This window comes from Balaenoptera musculus, chromosome 15, assembly GCF_009873245.2.
Source record: "Balaenoptera musculus isolate JJ_BM4_2016_0621 chromosome 15, mBalMus1.pri.v3, whole genome shotgun sequence".
Taxonomy (NCBI): domain Eukaryota; kingdom Metazoa; phylum Chordata; class Mammalia; order Artiodactyla; family Balaenopteridae; genus Balaenoptera; species Balaenoptera musculus.
The window spans coordinates 16,010,402-16,036,498 of record NC_045799.1 but is presented as its reverse complement, the minus strand read 5'-3'; the positions used below and the strand labels follow the sequence as shown (position 1 = coordinate 16,036,498).

The window sequence follows — 26,097 nt, the reverse complement described above, 5'->3', positions numbered from 1 at the left end:
TGGCGAGTGGAGGCTACTCTTCATTGCGGTGCGCAGGCTCAGTAGTTGTGGCACATGGGCTTAGTTGCTCCGTGGCATGTGGGGTCTTCCTGGACCAGGGCTCGAACCCGTGTCCCCTGCACTGGCGGGTGGATTCTTAACCATTGCGCCACCAGGAAAGTCTCTAAACTATGTCTTGATATTGGTCATTCTGGGTCGTTGATGTATTCCCTTGCTTTGATTTTTTTTTTTCCCTTCAGTGACTCCTGTTATTCATATGTTGGATTCTCATTGCCTATCTTTAATATATGTCACTTCCTCTCAAATTCTTTTGGTTTTAATTTTCATTTTTACAAATTGCCCCCTTTTTCCTATTTATCTCAAAACACTATTTGCTGATTTTATTTTTGCCCTTATATTCCATTTAGTTTAGTTTTCATTTTTTAAAATAGTTTTTCTTTTATTTTTAGTTCTTGCACAAGATATCACCCCTTTTCTGAATTTTTATAATTCTGATTTATGTTGTTCTTTTTTGTCCTATCATTTTGTGAATATCTTTTAGCCTGTTTTAATCTTTTTTTTAAAAATGTCTTTTTGGAATGCTTTCACTGTCTGTAGGGATGTTATTTTCCTCTTTATTCTCTCTCCCTCTGTCTCTCTCATTCATAGTAAATTTTGTATTCCCAGGATTTGACTTTGATACTTTTCCATTGCTTGTTTTAATGTGAGATTGGTTTTTCTGAACACTGAGAAGGAGGCTTGGTTAAGACAGCTTTTCTGTCTTCACAGAGCTCTCCTTTCTGTTGTTTCTGCATATTGTTAAAAAAAAACCCAGGGCTTCCCTGGTGGTGCAGTGGTTGAGAGTCTGCCTGCCGATGCAGGGGACACGGGTTCGAGCCCTGGTCTGGGAAGATCCCACATGCCGCGGAGCAATTGGGCTCGTGAGCCACAATTACTGAGCTTGCGCGTCTGGAGCCTGTGCTCCGCAACAAGAGAGGCCGCGATAATGAGAGGCCTGCGCACCGTGATGAAGAGTGGCCCCCACTTGCCGCAACTAGAGAAAGCCCTCACACAGAAACGAAGACCCAACACAGCCATAAATAAATAAATTAATTAAATAAATAAACCCAAAGTTTAAAAAAAAAAAAAAGTAAGCTGAAATATTAAAAAAAAAACAAAAAACCCAAAACTATGGCCTGTTCTCTGAGGTTTTTCTGGCTCTGTTCCCCGTCCTCACTTTCTTTTTTTTTTTATTTTATTTTGTACTGGGATGTAGTTGATTAACAATGTTGTGTTAGTTTCAGGTGTACAGAACAGTGATTCAGTTATATATTCATATACATGTATCTGTTCTTTTTCAAATTCTTTTCCCATTTAGGTTGTTACATAATATTGAGCAGAGTTCCCTGTGTTATACAGTAGGTCCTTGTTGGTTACCCATTTTAAATATAGCCATGTGTACATGTCAATCCCAAGCTCCCTAACTGTCCCTCCCCTCCACCCTTCCCCCTGCCCCCACTTTCATCTAGCCCTTCTCTTTCTTTCATGTCTGCTTTCCCTATTCTGCTCAGTTTTGATTCCCTTCCCTATAGTTTCTCCTCAGCACAGGACCTGCCCTGGGAGACTCGGTGGTAATTTCAAGAATTCAAAGGAGTTAAACTCCATTAGCCCTTAGGCCTTATGGCAGGGCCCTTGCCCTCACCCATGATAGGAGCTGGCACAATCCTTTCCAGTGTCAGCTGCTGTTCTCAGATTGCCCCACCATGCTTTCCCATGAATATATGTTGCAATCTGGGGTTTCTCCAGTTCTCAGGTCTGTCAGACACCTTGTTGCTTGCTGTTTATTTCTCCTTCACAGTGGCCCCAGTGGCACGTGGGCCTCATAGCTGTTGCTGATTTGTCCTCACTCACTTGTGTTTTGGAGCTCATGAAGATACCTGGTCACCTCGTTTTGTTGTAAGTGTGTGTATGGAATTTTCTGTTCTATTTCGCATCTTCTGTTTCTATGTGGGGATTTGGGAGGAATCAAATCTATGCTGGGCATCACTGCCTTCATCTTACCAGAATTCCCAACTGCTATCATTTTTACAGATGAGGGAACTGAGCCCCAGGGTGATTTGCCCAACATCACACAGCTAGTGGCAGAGGATAAATGTGTGTGAGTCTGTTGTCCTGCATGGTACAGAGAAGATGCTTAATGTACACTACTGTTCCCTGTCTCCTTCCCTTCCTCCCTGTTTCCATCTGTCAGTGTGCCTTCAGGATACCGTTACTGAAAATTAAATGAGATTAACCAGGTAAAGAGCTCATCACACTGCCAATGAAAATGTGTTCAACAAATAGTAGCTGTTAGTATAGAATTTATGGTTGAAGGAACCAAGGGTTAGAGAGGTAAATAACTGCTCCAAGGTTACACAGCTGGTGAGTGACACAGAAAGGATTTAGACTCAGGTCTGCCTGACCAAAAGCCAGCTTGCTTCCTCCTATACCAGTGATTCATAACTGGGGGCAATTTTGTCCCCCAGGGCATATTTTGCAATGTCTGGAGACATTTTTTGCTTTTCACCACTGTGAGTGTGGGGTGCTGTCATCTAGTGAGTAGAGGCCAGGGATGCCAATAAACACCCTACAATGTACAGAATGGCATAATCCACTCCCAACAAGACTTGTCCAGCCCCAAATGTCAATAGTGCCAAGGTTGAGAAACTATGTCCTCTACCATGGTGCTATCCCAAATAAGCCTCACCTTAGAATCAATACTGAAGCTAGTTCTAGATTGTCTGAGCTCAGAATCGCACGCCTTGAAAACAGATGGCTCAGGCTCCTCCAGCACATAGCCAATGTCCAGCTTTTTCCTTCAGAGACTGGATGAAGCTAGGAGGGTAAGGTGTTTAGAGCCCTCCAAACCAAGACGCTTCTGCTCTTGAGTGGTACGGTCATCACCAGTCAACAGACACTTCATGAGTCGATGTACCAGAATTCTGCATATGCCATCCCACTGAATTCTCCCAAGGACCCCCTACACAAGGGACACTACCTCTCATTTGACACATGAAGAAATGGACCTTTTCAAGGAGTGGTTCAAAGTCTGTAACTTCTGAATGGCCAAGGCAGAAACTTAGAAGACAGAAGTTCAAATCCCAACTCAACCACGGACTCATCATGTGACCATAGGCAAATTCTTCCCCTTCTCTGAGCCTCTTTCCCAACATGTAAAAATAAAGAGGCAGGTCTACATTTACTCTAAGACAAAGTAAAATTGGGGGCTATAGTTTCATACAGACATGGGCTCAGATCCTGCTCTTTCACTGAATATCTTGAGCCCCTGGGCAAGTGACTTTCCCTTTCCAGGTTTCAGTTTCCTCATCTGTAAATTAGATAATCCTACCTTGCTGTTCACAGAGTTGTAGTAAGATGTAATTGAAATCATACAAGCAAACTATTTAGCACAGTACCTGGAGTATATAATTCCTCAAAAAATGAAAATTCTTTTTGTTGGCATTGTTGTTCATCTGAGACTCTTCCAATCCTGAGATAATTGGTTTTATAAGGTGTAACACCAGGAGGAACCAAACATAATGACCCTCAAGGATGGGACAGGGACTTCTGGGAAATCTCCAAATCCCTTCTCAGCCCTCACCTGACTTTGAGACCAGGACCTGCACTCCTCTCCCCCTGCTGGCAGTACGTGGGATTGCAACCTGGACTCTGGCTACGACGGGGGGGGGGGGGGGTTGAAGGTCTGGCTGAGGAGAGGGGTTTATCCCAAATGCCTAGGACGACATGGTTTGGACAGGATCATCCCTTGCCTTTTGCCACAAGAGCTGCCATTTTTAAAAACACTCACTGTTTGCCTGGCATGGGGCAAGGTGTTTCCTCTTAAAAACTTATTTAATCAGCTTTTTGCCCATGAAGAACTAGAATCTTTGGAAGTTTGAATGATTTGGCCAAGGTCACACAGCTGGGAATAGGGATGCCAGATTGTGGTAGGCTGAATATTGGCCCCCCAAAGATGTCCTTGTCCTAATCTCTGGAACTTGTGCATATCTTACCTGATATGGTAAAAGGAACTTTGCAGATGTGATTAGGTTAAGGATCTTGAGATGGGAGACATTATATCTATAGTCAACAATAATGTACTGTACACTTAAAAATTGGTTAAGGGACTTCCCTGGTGGCGCAGTGGTTGGGAGTCCACCTGCCAATGCAGGAAACGCGGGTTTGATCCTTGGTCCGGGAAGATCCCACATGCCGTGGAGCAACTAAGCCCGTGCACCACAACTACTGAAGCCCGCGCACCTAGAGCCCGTGTTCCGCAACAAGAGAAGCCACCGCAATGAGAAGCCCGCGCACTGCAATGAAGAGCAGCCCCCGCTCGCCACAACTAGAGAAAGCCCGTGTGCAGCAACGAAGACCCAATGCAGCCAAAAATAAATAAATAAATTTATAAAAAAAAAAATTGGTTAAGAGGGTAGATCACATGTTAAATACTTTTACCACAAGAAACAATTTTAAGAAATATTTTTAAAGAGGGAGGCAGGAAGATCAGAGTCAGCAGTAGATATGACACCAGAAGTAAGAGGTTAAAGCAATTCGAGGAAGGGACCATGATTTATGGAATGCAAGTGGCCTCTGGAAACTAAAAAGGCAAGGAAATGCATCCCCCCCCCCATTGAAGTCCCCAGAGAGAATGCATCCTTGCCAGCACCTTGACTTTAGACTTCTGACCTGCAGAACTATAAAATAAATTTGTGTTGTTTCAAGCCACTAAGTTTGTAATAATTTATTACAGCAGCAATATGAAATTAATACATAGATTTAGGAAAAAAATCAAACAAAAACACAGGATGCCCAAGAATTCCCTGGTGGTCCAGTGGTTAAGACTCCGTGCTCTCATTGCCGAGGGCCCAAGTTCAATCCCTGGTTGGGGAACTAAAATCCCACAAGCTGCGTGGTGTGGCCAAAAAAATTTTTTTAATTAAAAAACCCAAAAGAACCACAGGATGCCCAGTTAAATTTGAATTTCTGATAGACAACAATTTTTTGGTATAAGTACATCCCAGAAGTTGCATACTTGAAAAGAAATGATTGTTTGTATGAAATTCAAACTTAACTGAGTCTTCTGTACTTTATCCTAGAAGTGATAGAGCCAGAGCAGGAGTGAAACCCAGGATCCTCCACCCCTAACCCCCAGCCCATCTAACATCTGGCAGAAACTGCCATGTTCTTCTGGCCCATCTATGTCAGTTCCCATCTCCCTGCAACTCCTCTTGCCCCAAGAGTAGGGGAAGGAACAGATTGTTTAAGGTCATCTCCTGGATACTCCTTTGGGCTGTTGAGTCCTCCTGGACCACACAATTTCTCTCTAGAAATGGTTTAGTGTCTTTACCAAGACATTAGTATTACTCTGCTTGAAAGAGGGGCCTCAAGATTGTCTCAAAGTTGTAGCTGCACAAAATACATGGGCGGGGCGGGGGTTGTGCTGGGGATTTTAATGGACTGGAGGCGGGCGCTAGTAAAGCCTTTTTCAAACCACCACTTTCTGAAAAGGACTTCATGAACCCCAAAGCAGGAAACAATTATTGAATCAATATTCCAGAGCAAGAATCATGTTACACATGAGGAAACTGAGGCCCAAGGAGGAAGGGGGACTTGCTCAAAGTCACTTGGCTAAAGACAGACAGACAGACGTCCCCTGAATTGGAATCTTACCCTTTGGAGCAGCCAGTCCTGGTGGCAGCTCTGGTGGGGAGAATCCTGGAATGCTAATCTCGAGGTCTAGGTTTGAAACTCTATACTTCATTGATTGCGTTTCCCTTTCATAAAATAGTAGGATTCCATTTGAGGATTTAATGAGATGATGGATGTAAAACACCAGGTAAATAGTTAATATGTTCTCGGAAAACGGCAGTTTCTTCCCTTCCTTCTCTGGGCCTCAGCTTCCTCATCTATACCAGCTCAACCTGGTCGTGCTCCCTGGGCCTCCCAGCCACTCTCTTCCCAGGCTCAGGTCCCACTGCGCCGTCCTGGCCGCCAGGTGGGGACCGAAAGCAGGCAATTCGAGGAGATGTCGCACATGCGCACTCGCGGGCGGTGCCCCGCCTTCCCACGCTCTGCGTACGTCACTTCCGGCGCGAGCGGCCGGGCCGGCCGGGTGGGGAGTGCGGGTCTGTTCTGTGCGCGCTGCCGGACGAGGCTCCCGCCGCCGATTGACCCGCGCTCCGCCCCGTAGCCGGGCCGGTGAGTGCCCGCGAGCCGGTGTGCCCCGGGGGTCAGGGAGAGGGACCCTTGAGAGGGAGGGACGACCGGAAGTGGGGCATCCGAGTAGCGAGAGACCCGAGGAAATGGGGACACCTGGGGAAGGGGTGACAGCCGGAAGTGGGGGCCTCGGAAGGCTGTCGACGGGACGTGGGGTCTCTGGGGCTCCAGGAACGGTGATTCCTGACCTTCTTGGGGTAGGACGGGGAGGAAGGTGATGCTCGAAAAATGATAGGCTCCAGGTGGGGAAGATTCCCGGCTTGACCCTAACAAATGGTGTTTGCACCCATCCGTATGCCCACCCATCAATTCATTTACCAGACTGTGACTGGGTCCTGCTCTGTGCTTGATACTGCCAAGGCCCTGGAGATTAAACAGGAAGCTCTAGGTGCAGCGTAGAGCCCAGTGTGGGGCTAGATACATCCTTGCTCTGCCTCACTAGGTGTGTACCCTTGGGCCCTTAACCTCACATCATCCGCTAGTATTTACAGAGTACCATCATGGGCCAGGCACTGGGGATAGCAGTGAACGCGGCAGGCAAGTTGTCTGCCCCCATGGAATTTACATTCTAGTGGGCAGTTTCCCCCTTTGTAGAATAGGAACAGTATTAGTGCTCTCACCAAATATTGTGAAGATTAAACAAGAGATGGATGTAAAGTGCTTATCACAGTACTTGATACATGGTAAAATGCTCAAGTACATATTATCTCTTTTCATCATTCCACTATGAGTTAAATTTCATAAGGCAAAGAATTATATTGTTCGTTGTTGTGTGCCCAGCACCTGTAAGCACAGTGCCTGCCACAGGTGATCAGTAATTCTTTGATAAATGAATGGATGGGTAAAACTGGCTTGGAGGAGTTTCAGGTAAACACACAAGACACTGGCCTGCATTTTCTGAAAGAGAAGTAGGAACCCAGTGCTGTGGAAAACAGGAGAGAGTCACCCTGGGGTAGTCAAGGAAGGCTTCATAGAGGAGGTGACATTGAAGCTGGGCCTGGAAGGTGATGAGTTGTCTGGTTGAGAACAAATGAGGCAAGGAAATTCCAGGCAGAGGTATCAGAAATGCATGAGGTGTTTCAAGAATGGTGGGTCATTAGTTTGCTTTGGCTGACATTTAATGTGCATTGAGAGGGGAAAAGGTGGGAGACAGGCTGGAGAGGGACTTTGAGGCTATGCCTGTAGTCCGTGGATGCTACAGTCTGTCTTCTGGCTAAGTACTCGATTGGGATTACAGGCATCTGTTGGTGACTGCCAGGAAAACAGAGCCCAGGGTGGGTCCTGTGAACCATGATTGTTGATCTATTCCTCACTCAGCATACCTCCGCCAAGCAGATTAAACTCATTGAACAAATATTTATGGAGCATAGACTATGTGTCTGACACCCTGTTAAGTGCTGGGTGGGTTTAAGGTGATGAACAAGACAGATGTGGATGTTGTGCACAAATTGCGTACAGTTGCAACAGTGAGAGAAGCACTATGAAGAAGAGCTCCTGCAGGGGTGAGGGGAGCTCCTAACCTGGCCTGGAGTCAGAGAAGGCTTCCCGCTTTAAGCACCGTCATCCCTCACCTGGATTATTGCAGTAGCCTCTAAATGGTCTCTTTGCCTCTATTCTCATCCTCTTACAGTCTATTCTCAAGATAGCCCAGTGATCTTTTTGAAATCTAAATCCGATCATGTCAGTCTACTCAAAACCCTCCTTGGCTCCCACTGAAGTCATAGTAACTAAGCTCTTACTGGCCTACAAAGCCCAGTACCAACTGGGTCCCCAGTTCCTCTCTAAATTCAGCTGGCAATATTCTCCACCTTGCGCATTTGGCTCTTGCCATACTGGCCTCCTCCCTGTTCCTTGAAAAAGCCAGGCATGGTCCTGCCTCAGGCTTTGCACTTTTTCTTCCCCCAGAATGGCTTGCTCCCTCATCTTCATCTTCTCACACATGTCACTTGGGTGAGGACTTCCCTGATCACCTTACTTAAAATTGCAAGTCCTATCCCCAGGTACATGCAACGCCCTTGCCTCTTTTATTTCTCTCCATAGCACTTACTATCTTCTAGTAGTTGCCCCCAGTGCCTGGACGAGGGCCTGGTGCCTGGACGAGGGCCTGGTACCTACCGAGTGCTCAATATTTGTTGAGTAAATGAAGTAGCATCTAATGGGGACTGAAGGGTGAATTGGTACTGGGCAGAAGCACCGGAGGATGAGCATGCTAGTCAGAGGAAACAGGACGTGCAGAGGGTAAAAAAACCACCTTTGGGAGGAAGTGAAAGAAGCTGGGTGAGGCTGGATGTTAGAACACAGGAACAGAGTGTGCAGACCTAAGATTTATAGGGGGTGACCTGGTCACTGTGGCTGCCGTGGCCTGGGGGGAGACCTGCTATGTGCAGAGACCCCAAGGTGGTTCCTGCCTTCCTTGTTGAGTTCCGAGTGGGGGACCAGTGACGGCCCATGGACAAGAGCTTGGGCTTTGGAACTGGGCAGCCCTGCTGCAACCTTATTCCTGAAATATCTAAGGCAGCTGTGTTATTTTGTTTTGTTTGTTTTGTTTTTTCATTTAATAGGTGCGTTAGTTCAGATCTTCCAAGAAGCAGACACTAGGATGAGATTAGACATGCAAGAAGTTTAATGGCAGCAACATGTAAAAGGGAGGGGAACTGGAGAAATCAGGGAGAGCTTCCGATAGCGTTTTGAGGCCAGTCCCTGTGCAGGAGGTTTGGGCAGGAAGTCTTGGACTGCAGTGTGGTTCCACAAAAGATTCGGCCAGGCTGTTAGGGAGTCCTTGAGATAAAGTTGCCTGTTCAAGGAGTCCTACGTTTCGCTCAGTCATTGGCCAGGGACAGTCTGTGGAAAGTGTGCATCCACTGGATGGTGGATCCAGAGGGACAGCAGCTGGGGACACCCATCAGTTATGCTTCACCCCGACAGGAGATCTGGTCAGTTTCACAGCCACCATGATAAGCCATGTGTGGATACGGTAAAAAATTTAACAGTACAGTAAAGAGCCTCTTTCTCTCTCCTTAAATGTCCAGTGTCTAGTTCTGTTCCCTAGAGGGAACCACGGTTAACAGTTTTCTTGTACTTCCTTCCAGAAATTTTAGGTGCATTCACAAGTATAGATGCATATATTTTTAAAATGTAAATGCAAGTCTTTTTTTTTTTTTAATTGGGATATAGTTGCTTTACAATGTTGTGTTAGTTTCTGCTGTACAGTGAAGTGAATCAGCTATATGTATACATATATCCCCTCTTTTCTGGATTTCCTTCCCATTTAGGACACCACAGAGCATTGAGTAGAGGTTCCCTGTGCTATACAGCAGGTTCTCATTAGTTATCTATTTTATGCATATTAGTGTATATATGTCAATCCCAATATTCCAATTCATCCCACCCCCCCTTTCCCCCCTTGGTGTCCATATGTTTGTTCTCTATGTCTGTGTCTCTATTTCTGCCTTGCAAACAGGTTCATCTGTGCCATTTTTCTAGATTCCACATATATGCATTAATATACGATATTTGTTTTTCTCTTTCTGACTTACTTCTCTCTGTATGACAGTCTCTAGGTCCATCCACGTCTCTACAAATGACCCAATTTCATTCCTTTTTATGGCTGAGTAACATTCCATTGTATATATTTACCATATCTCCTTTATCCATTCATTTGTCGATGGGCATTTAGGTTGCTTCCATGACCTGGCTGTTGTAAGTAATGCTGCAATGAACATTGGGGTGCAGGTGTCTTTTTGAATTATGGTTTTCTCAGGGTATGTACCCAACAGTGGGATTGCTGGGTCATATGGTAATTCTATTTTTAGGTTTTTTAAGGAACCTCCATACTGTTCTCCATAGTGGCTGTATCAATTTACATTCCCACCAACAGTGCAAGAGGTTTCCCTTTTCTCTATACCCTCTCCAGCATTTATTGTTTTTTGTAGATTTTTTGATGATGGCCATTCTGACTGGTATGAGGTGATACTTCATTGTAGTTTTGATTTGCATTTCTCTAATAATTAGTGATGTTGAGCATTTTCTCATGTGCCTCTTTGCCATCTGTATGTCTACTTTGGAGAAATGTCTATTTAAGTCTTCTGCCCATTTTTTGATTGGGTTGTTTGTTCTTTTGATATTGAGCTGCATGAGCTGTCTGTATATTTTGGATATTAATCCCTTGTCCATTGCTTCATTTGCAAATACTTTCTCCCATTCTGAGGGTTGTCTTTTCGTCTTGTTTATGGTTTCCTTTAAATGCAGGTCTTTTTTTTCACACTTTTCTGCAACTGCTTTCTTTTTCCTTAAGGTGTCAATTCATAAAGATCTGCCTAATTCCTTTTCACGACTGAATGGTATTCCACTCATATGGTAATATTATTTAACCAGTCTCCAACTGGGTGATGTAGGTAGTGTTTCCAGTCTTTTGCCATTATAATCAATACTTGTAACGATCATCCTGGTGTGCATATTTTGCACACACATACAAGTACGTGTCCTAGAAATGGAATGCTGGGCCAAAGGGTATGTGTTGTTTTTTGTTTTTTTTTTAACTGAAGTATAGTTGATTTACAATGTTCCAGGTTTACAGCAAAGTGATTCAGTTATACATATATATCTATTCTTTTTCAGATTCTTTTCCATTACAGGGTATTATAAGATACTGAATATAGTTCCCTGTGTAGGTCTTTGTTGTTTATCTATATTATAAACAGTAGTGTGTATCTGTTAATCCCAAATTCCTGATTTATCCCTCCCCCTCTTCCCCCTTTGGTAACCATAAGTTTGTTTTCTGTCTGAGTCTATTTCTGTTTTGTAAATAAGTTCATCTGTATCACTTTTTTAGATTCCACATACAAGTGGTATCATGATACTTGTAAGGGTATGTGGTTTGAAATCTTTATAGATATAGATATTGACAAACTCCCACCAACAGCAAGCATATCAGAGTACCTGTTTTGCATTTTTGCTAATCTGAATTTCAAAGGTGTTTTAGTTTGCATGTCTTTAATTACAAGTAAGGTTGAGCACCTGTTCATACCTCCGTGAGCAAGGCCAGTGTGTTTGATGAGGGGTGTGTGCCTCCTGCTCTAGCTGCCTGGGTGCCTCTGCAGAGATTCTTCCTGCATGCCGTCTGGGGTTGGGCTTGGGCACGTGGTTCAGATACCCCTCCCGTCAAGAACCACTGCTCTGAGGTTCTTGGCTTGACAAAAAACGTCTCTGCCCCCCTCCCTCGTGCTGCTCTCTGATTTGGAATGAGCAGTGCTGGGCTTTCTCCACATCAGGCAGGGCTTCTGTTTTTGCAGGGATCCTGGGAGCTAATGTCAGAAGAAAGTGACTCTCTGAGAACCAGCCCTTCTGCGGCCTCACTTTCGGAAAGTGAGCTGCCGCCGCCCCCCGCACCCGCCGGCTATGTGTGCTCGCTGACCGAGGACCTGGTGGCCAAAGCCAGGGAGGAGCTGCAGGAGAAGCCAGAATGGAGGCTCCGCGATGTCCAGGCCCTCCGGGACATGGTGCGCAAGGAGTGCCCGAACCTGAGCACCTCCCTCGAGGACGCCTTCCTGCTGCGCTTCCTCCGAGCCCGCAAGTTTGACTACGACCGGGCCCTCCAGCTCCTGATCAACTACCACAGCTGCCGGAGAAGCTGGCCCGAAGTCTTCAACAACCTGCGGCCCTCCGCCTTGAAAGAGGTCCTGGCTTCCGGATTCCTCACTGTACTGCCCCACACCGACCCCAGGGGCTGCCACATCCTCTGCCTCCGTCCAGGTACCACCCTCACCGTCTCTGGGGGCGGGGCGTGGGTACAGCTTGGGGTGCGTCTGCTCAGCGCCCTCTCTCTCTTTCTTATTCCCTTTTGTCCCCTCCTTGCCTTAGTCAGGGATCTTTTATATATATATATATATATATATTTATATAAACACACACGTATATATATATATTTATTTGGTTGCGCCAGGTCATAGTTGCAGCGCGGGCTCCTTAGTTGTGGCATGCAAACTCCTATTTGCATCATGCACGTGGGATCTAGTTCCCTGACCAGGGATCGAACCCAGGCCCCCTGCATTGGGAGCATGGAGTCTTATCCACTGAGCCACCAGGGAAGTCCCAGTCAAGCCTCTTTTGATCGCAAGAGAACAAAACCCTGCTCTACCGGCTTAAGACAAAAGGGAGGATTTAGTCTAAGGAGATGGGAACACAGCACCAGAGATCTGAAGGAACACGGCTCTTGCCGGGCCCAGGAGCCAAGACCCAGAATCCAGTTCATTCCCCCATCAGGAACTAAGCCATTAGGAACTGAGACCGCCATTCTCCCTGTCTCTGCTTCTGTATGTCAGTCTGTGTGTCTCTCTGGACCACATCTCTGCTGCCCTTTGCACATCTTCTTCACACTTCTGTCCGTGGACTGGCTTCTGCTCCCTCGGTACACCCCTCAGCTCCCAGGTTTACCTGGCCACCCAACTAAGTTCTTTCAATGCAAATTCCAGATTTCTAGGGTTGGGAATCTGGTGGGCTGAGAAAGCGACCCTGGTCATCGCATACAAGCGGGGCTGCCAGGATGCCCCCCCTCCCCCCCCCACCCTGCCCAGCTCCCACCCTTTCACTCCTTAGTGAGCACGTGAGGTACAGATATCAGTGAAAGGGTCTGGGCTGGGCAGACGCCTGGAAAGGTATCTGCCTACCACGTGCCTCCTCCGACCTCTCCCCCCTCCCTCTGCTTTGTTAAGCCCTTGAAAGTATTCACTTTAGATTCACTTTTAGATCTCAGCACTGCATGATGGTAATCGGGACACCTGACATTTCTTTGGCACAGTAGTTTTCAATGGAGGCCCCCCCCCCCCCCCCCCCCCCCGACTCCCCCACCCCACCCCCCACCCTCCGCCGCCCAAAAGCATTTAGAAATGAGTGGGAACATTTTTTTGGTTGACACAATGACCGAGGGGTCCTAGAACTCAAGCCTTCTGATTCTTCGTCCTCTTCTCTTCCCTGACACCAAATGCATTATAAACTCAGGAGAGCTCTCCACTCTACCCCCAACCTCAACATTTTCCATCAGAGCAGAACTGAAAAAAAAAATGTGAAAGTACGATTGCTGTGTTCTTCTTCCCAACCACGCTGGGAAAATGAGAACCTGCTGACTGCCCTTTCTGCTCATGCATACAAACGCCTCTGGAAGCTGATGGGGAGTGGAAGCGGCAGGGCACCTCCCTCTGCCTGCGGGCCCCACATTACCATTTCCTTTAGTCATTGACCAAACCCTCTTGGGAGACGAAACCACATTCTCTTGAGCCTTTACTGTGTACCAGGCACAGTGTTAACTGCTTTACCTGCTGTTTTAGGTGCTTTCCAAAATTAGGGGTGTTCATTTTAAAATAAGCAATGCGGTGGAGATGTCAGGGCACCAAGAAACCTAGAAACCAGTCAACGAGAGTTTCTGCTCCTCCTCTGTGCTCAACTCATACGAATATTACAAAACAGTCGGATATTACCACACTGGTTTCGCCTCTTTGCTTGTGTGGTTTGAACTCTTTGCTCGTGTGATGGATTTTTTTCCCCATATGTTTGCAGCAGATCTGGATCCCTCCCCACCGACTCAACATTTTAGCAGGAGGCAGATACAGATTTTGTTCTTAACTAGGTATTGGCTTTGCCTTTTTATACGCTGTTTTGAGACATACGTGATTGAAAACGATGACAGCCAGTTATGTAGAAGCAGGTTCAATTGGCAGCAACATCAAACAACAAGCTGGCATAATTTTTAGACAAAGGGTTTTTCATAGGAATTTTGCACATATCACAAATCCCATTGGTGGCAATCCTGTGGAGTTTTTTTCTTTTTTTAATATTTATTTATTTATTTATTTGGTTGCGCTGGGTCTTAGTTGTGGCATGTGAACTCTTAGTTGCGGCATGCATGTGGGATCTAGTTCCCTGACAAAGGATCGAACCCGGGCCCCCTGCATTGGGAGCGCAGAGTCTTAACCACTGCACCACCAGGGAAGTCCCCCTGTGGAGCTTCATCTTTCTAAGAAAGAGACACCGAGATGTTGGTGGGATTTTCTTGAGAATAGTGGTTAACACTCAAAAGTTGTCATTTTCATCTTTTCCCCAAAGAGGGAAAGACTCCTCGATCATATGGGGAACATTAAAGGAGCATCCAGCCTGGAAAGGGGGATTTGCTCAGACTACAGCATTGGAAGGCCATCTCCACCTCTGCTGTCCTCAGTCTGGGCTTCATTCTCAGACCAGCTCTTATTACCTCATGGGGTCCCTGAGTTTCAGGCTCCCAACCTCACCACTACAAGAAAGAAGAGAGATCTTCTCTTTCCAAAGGGCCAAGGTCCCAGAATTGAGTCCCCATGGTTCTGCTTGACCGGGCTTGGATCACATGCTTGTGGCCAGGAGGTTATAATACCCGTATCGGCCAAGCCCACGTCTGGACCCAGGAGTGAAGTCCGTTTACCCAAACTGTATGGCTAGCATGGGAAGGGGTGGTTCCCCAAGGAAAATCAGGGTGGTCTCATGAAGATAAGGGGACTTGTGATGGCAGAAGGTACAGATGTCCATGAAGCCAGTATTGTTATCCCATTCTATGTATGGGATAATATGTAGGCCCATGGTGAGAAGGTAACTTGCCCAAGGTCACACAACTAGTAAGATTCAAACCCCCGCATGTGTCTGACTTCAGAACTCACGATTTCATCTTCACCACTCAATTGCATTTCCATTTCAGAATGTGCTGCTATGTTTGGAGTTAAGAAACACCAGCTACCACTTAGAGATCTAAATAGTCATGCCAGTAGAATTCTGTCTTTTCCATTTTTAAACAATAGTTTCAGGAAGGAGATAAATCATAGCCTGTCTAATTACTTGTTTGTGTTCATTTCTGTAACATACTGTCCATCTCTTATGACCTTAGACAGATGGATCCCGAGCAACTATCCAATTACCGAAAACATCCGAGCCATATACCTGACATTAGAAAAACTCATTCAGTCTGAAGAAACCCAGGTGAATGGAATTGTAATTCTTGCAGACTACAAAGGAGTGAGCTTATCAAAGGCATCTCATTTTGGCCCTTTTATAGCCAAAAAGGTGATTGGCATCCTTCAGGTATGGCCCCTGTGTGTCGTGTGCCTGTCCTGTGGCTGTTTGGTTTCCCCAGGGCCCTGTCCACTTACCTCTAATTCCACCTGATACACAAACCCCACCTCCTCTCCACAGTCAGAACACTAGAAAAGCATTATGGGAAGAAACGTAAAAGTCCAATTCACCACTCATTCTCATCAGGGTCTCCAGTAGTTTCTGGGCAAGATCAGCTTTAGGGCAAGAGTCCAAAAAACAGAGAAATGCTTTCTGCTTTTTTTTTTTTGGTCCAGAAGGCAGAGAAATTCTCAACAAACGAAACTGAGAAGGTTTCTGCCGAAGTGATGGAACCTCTCCTTTCTGTGGGACCTGGACAGGGGGAGCCCTGTTGGGCTGTTTGGGTCAGATGCTTTCACACCTCATGTTCTGTGTTTCAGAACTCAAGTCTCTGGGAACCATAAAGTTCCTTACACACCAATATTGTGTGAGATGGTTTGCACATGCAAAGCACTTTTTTTTTAAATTGAAGTATAGTTGATTTACAATATTATGTTAGTTTAAGGTGTACAGCATAATGATTCAGTATTTTTATAGATTATACTCCATTAAAAGTTATTACAAAATAATGGCTGTAATTCCCTATGCTGTGCAGTATATCCTCATTGCTGCAAAGCACACTTACAGTCTTTATAACCCATTCAGTCCTTCAAGGAATCCTCTGAGATAGACAAGGCAAGAATTATCTTTCCTTGTTGAAAGGAAACCGAGACCTTCAGGATGTAGCCTGGCCTGCGCCTCCCAGCTCTGGCTGATTGGAGCTTTGTTCTGACCCAACCCGTGGGGTTCTGTCTCCCATGAGCTCTGGAGGACCAGTGACACCACGATTCTCCTCAGTGGTGTGTTTGAGCCACTACTGCACACCAGGTTGATTGTTTAAGCATTTAAATGTCACCTCTGGTCATTATCAGAAATGTGAATCCTGGCTTTGAGACAATACTTTGGCTTTCCTTAGCTTCCACTCTTCTTTGCTTCTGCCAAGTATTGTGCGATTCAGGTGTAAGGATAATGCATTTGGATCAGTGGTTTTCTAGTCCTGTATGATGATCTGGGGGACAAAAAAAAGTTCCCAGGCTGTGGTAATGGACAGTTTCCAGATGCTCCACAGGTTCTAACACCCCCTTCCCTTCCCCCACAGGATGGTTTCCCCATTCGGATAAAAGCAGTCCATGTAGTGAATGAACCTCGAATATTTAAAGGCATTTTTGCCATCATAAAACCGTTTCTGAAGGAGAAAATAGCAAACAGAGTAAGTGATGATCCTATCGACTTAAGATACTTTAATTTTTTTTTTAATGCTGCCTTTTTTGTGACATCTATAAATTTATTGTGATGACAGTAAACTTAGCATATTATTCTTGCCCTGGGACTACTAATTTGGAAAGTGCAAGGTTACAGATAAAATAAATGAACACTCCTTTCTGTGAGGGGGAGATGAAATTAATGAGAATATAATATTTGCCAGTGGAGAGAGCAGAACCAGGATTGTTATCGTAGGAACGTCCCTGCTCTGTGATCATTTAGACTTTTTAATATCCTGGCCTGGGCATTGTGAACCAACATTGTGTTTTATGTGTAAGAGGACATGGCAAAGGGTAGTCACCGGGCAGGTAGTTAAAAAGAGTCATGGCAATTTCTTACTACAACTCCTTGGGCTTTAAAAATGCTATTTAAGCCTTTCCACTTACCTAATTTGTGGTCTTGCTTGTAGTTTGTGGAGTAATTCAAGGTTTATGAGATCTGTGAGTTTTTAGTTTAATTCTTATTTAAGAAAGGATAGATGTCACTTTCAAAGACAGTCTTCCTCTCTGACCCTGAAGAGCCACTTCTCTTTTAACTTTTCCCAGGATCACGATTGAAATGTGGTGGGTGGTATTTTTCTCCTTCTTTCCTAGGCCTGGGAACATGGTTCTGGTCACTCAAATATTCTTGAATTTTGTTCTCTTTTTCAAAGAGGAAACATATAGAGAATCTCACGTGTGTAAGTGAGGGAACTTAAAATCCAGATCCAGATTCCCAGGCCCTTTCCCTGAAGATTTTAACTCATCAGTTCGGGGGTGGAGCCCAGGAATCTATGCTTTTAAAATCTCCTTAGGTGATTCTGATACATGGTTAGGTTTGAGAACCTCTGATTTAGTGGCCTCCCTACCTGGGTTTGAACCCATGTTGGTTCCCGGAGCTCCCGTTTGGAACCTGCTTTTACCAAAGCAGCCTTTGGAAGAGGTCTTTTACATCTGTGAAATGACCTTACTGGTAGCCCACCATCTTGTTCACTTGGTCCTTCGTATGTTCGTTCATTCACTCAAAAATTTTTGATCAACTACTCTGTGCAAGTATGTTCTCGATGAACAAAACAGACCAAAATCTCTGCCCCCAAAATCCTTCTCATTCTAGAAAGAGACACAGACAATGGATTACATATGTTATGTAGGATAAGGATGTGCTAAGTGCTATGGAGAAAAATAAAGCAGAGAACGGGGACCGCGGGTGCTGGAAGCGGGGAAGGGGTTGTAGTATTCAATGGGGTAGTTAGAAGTGTTGTCACTGAGAAGCTGGCTTTTGAGCAAAGACTTGAAAGCAATGAGGGAGTGAACCTCACAGTGATGACCCTGAGGTGGGAGTGGCCTGGGAGAGCAGCAGGGGCAAATGGTAGGAGTGGGAGGCAGAGGGGTAACGGGGGCCAGGTCGTGTAGGCCATCGTAGGGAGTCCGGCTTTTAGTATGCGTGACGTGGGAGCACGAGAAGCTTGTACATATTAGAGGAGTGACTTGATCCGACGCATGTTGTAAAGTGCTTAGATTGTGGTGGGACAAGGGTGTGAACACAGAGACGAGTGAGGAAGCTGTTGTAGGAATCCAGGTAAGAAGGGATGGTGGCCTGGTACCATTAGGGTGGCAGGGAAGGGCTAGAATTCCGGATGCATTTCCTTATACCCCTTACCAGCCTACAGGATACGGGGTGTAAGGAAAAGAGGATTAAGGATCCTCAAGCTTTTCGAGGAACTGGGTAGAGTTGGCATCAACTGTTCCTTTATTCATTCAACAGGTATTTGTTTGAGCACCTCCTGAGTTACTGATTAACCTAAGGACGTGTGTGCTTTCCTTTCATCCCCTGTAGTTTTTCCTTCATGGGTCTGACCTGAACTCTCTCCATTCAAACCTTCCAAGAAACATCCTCCCCAAGGAGTACGGGGGCACAGCCGGGGAGCTGGACATCACCGCGTGGAACGCGGCGCTGCTGGCCTCGGAGGAGGACTTTGTGAGGGAGTTCTGCCAACCTGGCCCTCCCTGTGACAGCATCCTGGGCCAGGCCTTGCCGCCCGAGGGGCTGAGCTCGGAGGCACCGTGTGATGACTCCATGTGGGCTGTGAAATCACAGCTGTACTCCTGCTACTAGCCAGTCCCCTGTGAACGTCACCACCTTTAAAACCTTTTCTTCTTTCTTTGGAGAGGTCCAAGGAGAATTTGAGGTGCCATGGATCGTCTTGCTCCTTGGAACGGAACTGCAGCGCGGAGGAAAAGCCTGTAGGGCTCTGAGGTATGCCGTGGGGTGAGGCTTTGGTTACTTGAATGACTCCTATGGAAGACATGGAGAAAGCTCCCCCAGCGATTCCAAACGTTTGGAATCCCAGTGTGCAGCCCTTCATCTGAAGCCGTATCTGGTTTTGACACAGCTCAAAGCAAGAAAAATCAGGACCAAAGTCACTTTGATCCCACGTTCCAAGAGAAAACAACCTGATTGGCCAGTGATCACCCACCTATGAAACAGTTTGACCGAGGCTGCAAAGGGGCCACACGTGAGACAGTGGGAGTTTGTGTTCTTCACATGAACCCTAACTGCAGACCTCTGTGCTCATCAAGAAACTTTAAGTGTTAGTCCATCACTGGGTCTGGAAAGCACCTTCACTGAATCATGCAAGCACCCAGACAGAAGCAGCACCTCCTGATCAAATTCGGGAGCCAGGGACCTCACATACCTCTGGGATTCGTGGGTTGAATCTTGCAATAGAAACTTAAAGTTTTCCCAAACCCATAAAGCCTTAGGCCTGGTTCTCAATGGAATCATACATGATCCTAGATGTACGTGATTTTACTCAACCTAAAAGACTGGATGCCAGGCCTGTGTAGCTAAAAGAATTCTGGGAGCTTCCCTGGTGGCGCAGTGGTTAAGAATCCGCCTGCCAATGCAGGGGACACGGGTTCGAGCCCTGGTCCGGGAAGATCCCACATGCCGCGGAGCAGCTAAGCCCGTGCGCCACAGCTACTGAGCCTGCGCTCAAGAGCCTGCGAGCCACAGCTACTGAGCCCGCGTGCCACAACTACTGAAGCCCGCGTGCCTAGAGCCCGTGCTCTGCAACAAGAGAAGCCACCGCAATGAGAAGCCCGCGCACCGCAAAGAAGAATAGCCCCTGCTCGTCGCAACTAGAGAAAGCCCGCGCGCAGCAACGAAGACCCAACGCAGCCAAAAATAAATAAGTAAATAAATTTATTTAAAAAAATAAAAGAATTCTGGCCTAAGAATTAAGAGACCTGGGCCTCAGCTTTCTCACCTGTAAAATGAGGCTGAATGAAGTGATCCTGAGGGCCCTTTTGGCTACTACCGAGGTTCTGGGATTTGGTTTAGTGATTGATTGAACGTTAGGCGTAGGTTTTCTGCCTAGAAAGAGGACTCTCTATATACCAGTGGTTGGATCCTGTTTTTTGTAGTATGCCTGGGCCTTTCCAAGAGGGATGCGTCATTTTTCGGCCCTGCCTTTAAAGAAACAGTGGACTGAGCAATCCCCATTTTCTTTTCATGGTGAGGGTTAAACTTGAAAAGGATGGCCTTTGTGAGGGCAGGTGAGATGCCCAGAATCTTGGATGAATTCCTTCCATTCCTGAGACTCGGGGGTATATTTTAAACCTGGCAATGGTGAATGGTTAACTTCCTTGGGATTCTTAGATTTTGGCTTCTGGAAATGAACGCAAGGGCAAGTTATTCTGGGACCTCCACCCTCACCCCTGCCACCCCAGCCCACTTGAGTTTCTCTCTCACATGTTCGGCCAGACTGAATGTTAGTTCTGCATTTCAGCACTTTAGACCCTTTCTGTCAAGAATTTAGCCTTAGCCCATGCATCAAATTAAGTGGTTCATCTGAAGGCTTTTGACCTATTTCCCTTCATATTCATTCCATGCAGATGGTGGTGTTAAAAAGTGACAAGTGGGACTTCCCCTTCCCCGGCGGCCCAGTGGTTAGGACTCCGCGCTTCCAGTGCAGGGGGCGCTGGTTTGATCCCTGGTCGGGGAACTAAGATCCCATATGCTGCGTGGTGTGACCAAAAAAAAAAAAGTGACAAGTACCATGCGTTGTGTGTGTACCTTCTCCGTGCATTTGTTAGAGCAGCAGGCAAGGTGGATGGCTCAGTTAGGATTAGAACAGTCCTCTGAAATTCAAAGGCCAGTCAGGTGTTAATAAGCTGTTCATCTCTCTAGCACTTTTAAAAATGTCTGGAGAAGTTGTTGGTGGAAATGACTTACCTCATTAGTGCCAATTCTAGGGAGAATTCTTTTCACCATAGATGCTAACTCTGGATGTTCTAGGGACCTGGCTGAGCGGGAAGTGTCAAAATGCATATCCCTGGCTGCCTCTAGTCCCATCTGACAATGATAGTGTGACCAGCATTGCTGGAAAGGTCTAAATAGGACAAGTGGGATGGCTATAGTAGAGGGTTCAGAACTCAACTGCCTGGATGGGAGAGTTGGTTAGAGGCTTTCTTAGGTCCCAAAGAGGACAGAGTGATTAAAAAACAAAACAAAAAGGTTAGACATGAATCGATCAAGTTTCCAAGGTTTAAACTGTGCATTGCATTGCTGGCCAATTGCCTTTGTCTACATGTCTTAACATAGGGATGACCAAGCTCACCTAGAGAAATTTCTCAAAGACCAGGAAGGATGTTGCCCTTTTCCCAGGCCTTCCCAGTTGGATCAAGGAGCTCTTTCATTCAGCTTCTGAAAGGAGTCAGAGCCAAGGGTTATCTACCTTCTGGAGCTGTTGTGTTTTATGTTGGCTCCAGAGAGATCAGATGGTTTTGGCACCTCAGGAGGTTTGAACCAAGCTGTGAAACCAGGACCTCCCTGGGTGGAGAACACAGTGGTCTCCGCGTGGCTTCACCAGGCATCTGTGTGAAGTTGCCCCAGGCAGGGCAGGGGAATGACCACAGGAGCACCCTGGGAGCTTCACTCAGCAGTGAGGGCACAGTGATGGAGCAAGTAGTTGAACACCTGGAGAACTGCGAGTGTTTTCCTTCAGGGAAAAGTTCTGATCCATTTCACAAACACCTGAAAATGAACTTTTCCCGCAATTCCAGGTAGCATGGCGTAGGTAAGGGAAAGGAATAGTAAACCAGGAGACCCGAGTTCCAGCTTTACTTTGCCACGTGGCCTCAGATCAGCCACCAAACATCCCTGAATCATCATACGATAAAGGGGGTCTATATTCGGAGCTCTGAACCCTCTGTTCCTGGCATAAGAGGCTTTGTTCTTTTTTTCTCCGCATCTGGGTGATTCTTTAGGAAATTTAGGTCTGAATGAACTGACACCTAAAGCTTCCAAATGAATCTGTAAGCTTGAGAAATTTGGGGTGGGGGGTGGGGGGCGTGTTCTTCCTCTCTTCTACACAGAATTCTGGAAAATTGTGCCTCTTCCTGGAATCCTGTTCTACCTTCACAGCCAGAGACTGGAAGAAATCTACAGAAATAGCCATAAGTGCAACCCTGGCTTCCCATCTTGAGTTTCTTATTTGCTCTTGGGAAAGGTGGCTTCAGCTCCCTAGTACTTCATCCCGCTTTCACAAGGAGCCGCCTGTCCTTAGAGGTTTACAAACACTTCAGTTCACAAGATACTACATTTTTGCCAGAAATAGAGTCAGGGTAATAAGAGAGATTTTCCCTGAATTCCTATGAGATATTGAGCCTTTCAGAATTTTTCCTGGGTGGGCCTCTGCTTTAAATGCCATCTGATTCTCAGATCAGTCACGGGATTGCTTTTTCATTTGGGTAGCACCGCATTTTAAGGTATTCCTTTGAAACCTCTTCTTTCATTTAGGAAGTAAAATGTTCGCTAAGGTAATGATGTTAAGTATGGCTGTCCCATGGCATGAGAGGTGTGGAGATAGCAAACGGAAACATATCGACTGTTCAGGAAAGATGTCAGTTCTGGTCATCCTTTTCAGTATTGGGATCTGTGAATTTTGTTAATCTCAAGTAAATTCCCTTCTGCTCTCCTGACTCAGAAATGGTTTGCTTGAAATACAAGTATTAAACAACATCAGAGTCAAATATTCTTCCTTTATAGAGCTTGCTCCATGGGAAGGCCCAGGGTGATTTGTGGATGGAGATGCGAGTGACCTTTTTCCTCTTTGCCAAGTAGCTGCTTTTCCTTTCATTTCACAGGGCGCCATGTTTAGTTGGGCAGTTAGGTAGCTGCCATTGGAATTCTTGTGGATATGCCTCAGCCTCTTGGCATATCAGGTGGGAACCTGTTACAAGTGAAATACTTGAAAATTCTCTGGGGCCAAGAGCCTCTGACACCACTCTGAAGGGGTGAGAGGTGGACTAATTTTGTGACCAGATTGGGGCACCATTTCGGCCACTGGTCGCATTCCTCGCTTCAAACTGAAATTCAGTTTGGCTTCAAGTATAGGGACACATGGTGGTGGATTCATCTACTTCAGTGTTTGTTTTGATCAAAAGTTTATTTTTCTAGTGCATTTTCTAAGTCAAAATGGTGAAAACATGTAATTTTAGTATGCATGACTGGGTCTTAAATAAAAATCTCTGTAAGGTTGAGTGTGTGTGGGGTTCTTTTGTGACAATGGCAGTTTGGGTAAAGGCTCTGAGGGTTTATTATTCACGGTACACAGTGGCCTGGGCAGAGCCTCTTTCCTGGGGAGGCCGGCAGGGGCACTGTGGCAGCACGTGCATTCTCTAGACCGTGGGCTGGCTGCCTCTGAAGATCATGTGCAGCGAGAAGACACCAATGTGAAGAAAGGAGGTGGAGCTAGATGCCCACAGTGATTGATAGATACACAAACTTTTCATTTCACAAGGCCCAGGTATGCTTCCCAGACTGGCCTTGAACCCTGACAGCTAATGATTCCTGAGTGTGGGCTGGGCATCCATCGTGTTAAGCACTTCACATACAAAATCTCATTTACAAGCACCCTTAATGAAATAGTATTATTGCCCCTGTGGGGAAAGTGAGGCACAGAAAAGTTAAGCTAGCTTGCCCAAGGACACACAGCTAGTTAAGCAGCGTTGGGATTCAAGGTCAGGCGGTCTGACTGCAGCCCACGATTTCCTCCTGATGGCTGGAGCCAGGCTGTGCAGTTAGTTAGCCCACAGACAGACCACAGAAAGAAGGGAGGTACTTTATAGTGAGAAAGTGTCAGTGTAAAAACTGGCTTGTTTTCTGGCTTCTTAGAAAATATAAAGCAGAAGTTCTTAACCTCTGAGACCCAAGTTGTAACTGAACATTTTATTCTGGAAGCACCTGTAAGTAAACCCAAATTCCTTGAGGGGTGACTAGGGTGTGGCTTCATCATCTGTGGTCCCATGCTGCTTAGCTGTTCCTCTAAGCTAATGGCTTTTTCTCTGCCCCCTATTCATCTCCCCAGAGGAGACAGAAGCTAGGTCCCCGTCTGTGTTGGGTCTGGTATGCTGGTGATGGGTCAGTTGAGAAATACTCAGGATATCCATACACTTACTGTTGGCTTTTGATGATGCCAACAGTAAGTACTTACAGTGCAACATACCAGCTCCTCAGGTCAGCCTTCTCTAAGGAACTTAGTCTGTTTCTCACATCTGGAAAAATGGAGCTAATGGCTCCAATCCTTTTTACCTCACAACAGTGTTAAAAGGATCAACTTAGGTACTTCACAAGCCACAGGAGTGATTTTCCATGTTATGAGTCAGCACTTCTGGTTTCTCTTGTAAAATACCTCTTAGTTTTCCCCAGCACCCACTCCTCACAGTACTGGTTCAGCACTTCTATATAATCAGTGGCCCCAAATGTTTCATGTTATTGCATTTAAAGCTGGTGAGTAATAAAATCCTTTAGGGCACTACTTTTCTGGAAAAAAAATTTTTTTAACCAAATGTTTACTCTCTTATCTGATAAGGTGCCAGTACCTTGGGATACAGTGACCCAGTAAGATAGCAGTTATTGCCTTCAGGGAGCTACTAACTTTCCTTCATTAGTGATGCGTTTAGAGAGCCAGCTGCCTCCCCTACATGTCTCTAGGCAGTCTCTAGTTTATCTTGTCTCCTACATCCTTATGGGCCAAGGGAAATTGGGGTCTAATTGGAAAAAATCAAGCCCTGGGTTTGTTTCTCTGCTTTGCCTCTTACTAAGTACCTGTGGGCAAGACACTAACTTCTCTACACCTTGGTTTGATCTATAAAAGGGGGAGAACCATCACCACCTTACAGGGCTGTAGATAATGTCTGTTCATTGCTCGGTACATGTTGCTGTTTTGGAGTAGCTCTCATTTTTCTTCACCTGAGGCTATAGGCCTCACATGGCTTGAGTCATTCAGCAGTAATTAGGAGACCACTGAGTAGGCTGCCTGATGTGGGCTCCTAGGTAACAGGATGGGTAGACAAACACAAAGTGTAAAGAGGTGAACAGCAGCTCCCGTTAATAAGCATAAGCCTGGCATCTGCCATCAATCCACAGAGATCAAATGCATGACTCATATTACTGAATACTCACTTTAGCTTGACTGTGTAAAAAGAAAAATATAATCAAGCAGGGACTTGGAATGGACGAAAAAGCTCTCCTCGTTTAAATTAGGCCTGAGTCATGGTTTGGTCCAGAACATCAAAAAGCACTGAAGGCTTCCCTGGTGGCGCAGTGGTTGAGAATCCGCCTGCCAATGCAGGGGACACGGGTTCGAGCCCTGGTCTGGGAAGATCCCACATGCCGCACAGCAACTAAGCCCGTGTGCCACAACTACTGAGCCTGCGCGTCTGGAGCCTGTGGTCCGCAACAAGAGAGGCCGCGATAGTGAGAGGCCCGCACACCGCGATGGAGAGTGGCCCCCGCTTGCCGCAACTAGAGAAAGCCCTCGCACAGAAACAAAGACCCAACACAGCCAAAATAAATAAATAAATAAATGTGAAATTCTTAAAAAAAAAAAGCACTGAAAACCAGGTCTATGGCCATTCTTTGGGAGTATCTTTGGTTGTCAAGAGTTTTATTTCCCATCCACCTGAGTACCTAGCAAGGGCAACCTAGACAGGGAAATCCAACAAGGGCCTATAAGCTTTCTCCCAGCTCTAAGCATGTAACTGGCAGCCACGGATGTTGCCTTTGATGAACTCCTAGAGCACACTGCTGACCTCAAAGCCAGGGCCCCCAATCTGCAATAGTGGGGGACAGAGAGGCCTGTTCATGGTGATAAGACACCAGGTGACTCTTCTGGAATGGGATAACACCATGAGGTCCGAGGATTCAATACTCCCTTGCTTTATAGTATGATCCTGGGCTTACCGAAAATACTGACATTTTTTATGCATGTATATAATTCAGCACTCAACGTGTGTAATTCACTTGAGTCTTGAGTAAACTACTGGGTGTCCTAGCAACAGGCCAACTTTAACTTATTCTTAGGGTATAACCAAGCAAAGCAGGGACACTGCACTCTCGTTTTTAAAGAGAATTTGTTATTTCAAATTAATATCAAAGTTATCATGA

General features: G+C 46.0%; 1 protein-coding gene across 4 annotated transcripts; it reads left to right on the top strand.

Moving 5' to 3' along the window:
• The first annotated feature begins 1,861 nt into the window (after positions 1-1,861).
• TTPAL (alpha tocopherol transfer protein like) lies at positions 1,862-23,187 on the top strand. 4 transcript variants are annotated; one of them, XM_036826403.1, is made up of 5 exons: positions 1,862-1,935; positions 11,529-11,988; positions 15,140-15,333; positions 16,502-16,612; positions 18,481-19,614. In XM_036826403.1, exons 2-5 carry the CDS (start codon positions 11,544-11,546, stop codon positions 18,757-18,759), a joined length of 1,029 nt encoding a protein of 342 aa, XP_036682298.1. In that variant the 5' UTR covers positions 1,862-1,935; positions 11,529-11,543; the 3' UTR covers positions 18,760-19,614. The 4 variants fall into 4 exon arrangements, with proteins under 4 accessions (XP_036682298.1, XP_036682296.1, XP_036682299.1 ...); XM_036826401.1 differs by lacking the exon at positions 1,862-1,935 and adding an exon at positions 6,122-6,219 and having other exon boundaries at positions 18,481-23,187; XM_036826404.1 differs by lacking the exon at positions 1,862-1,935 and adding an exon at positions 6,124-6,219 and having other exon boundaries at positions 15,140-15,231.
• Positions 23,188-26,097: the final 2,910 nt, after the last annotated feature.

What these genes read in the sequence shown, in the direction of transcription:
- TTPAL (XM_036826401.1), top strand. Translation starts at nt 11,544, where the DNA reads ATGTCAGAAGAAAGTGACTCTCTGAGAACCAGCCCTTCTGCGGCCTCA. An exon ending in CATCCTCTGCCTCCGTCCAG is followed by an intron (nt 11,989 to 15,139) that starts GTACCACCCTCA and finishes TTATGACCTTAG; the next exon opens with ACAGATGGATCCCGAGCAAC. An exon ending in AGGTGATTGGCATCCTTCAG is followed by an intron (nt 15,334 to 16,501) that starts GTATGGCCCCTG and finishes CTTCCCCCACAG; the next exon opens with GATGGTTTCCCCATTCGGAT.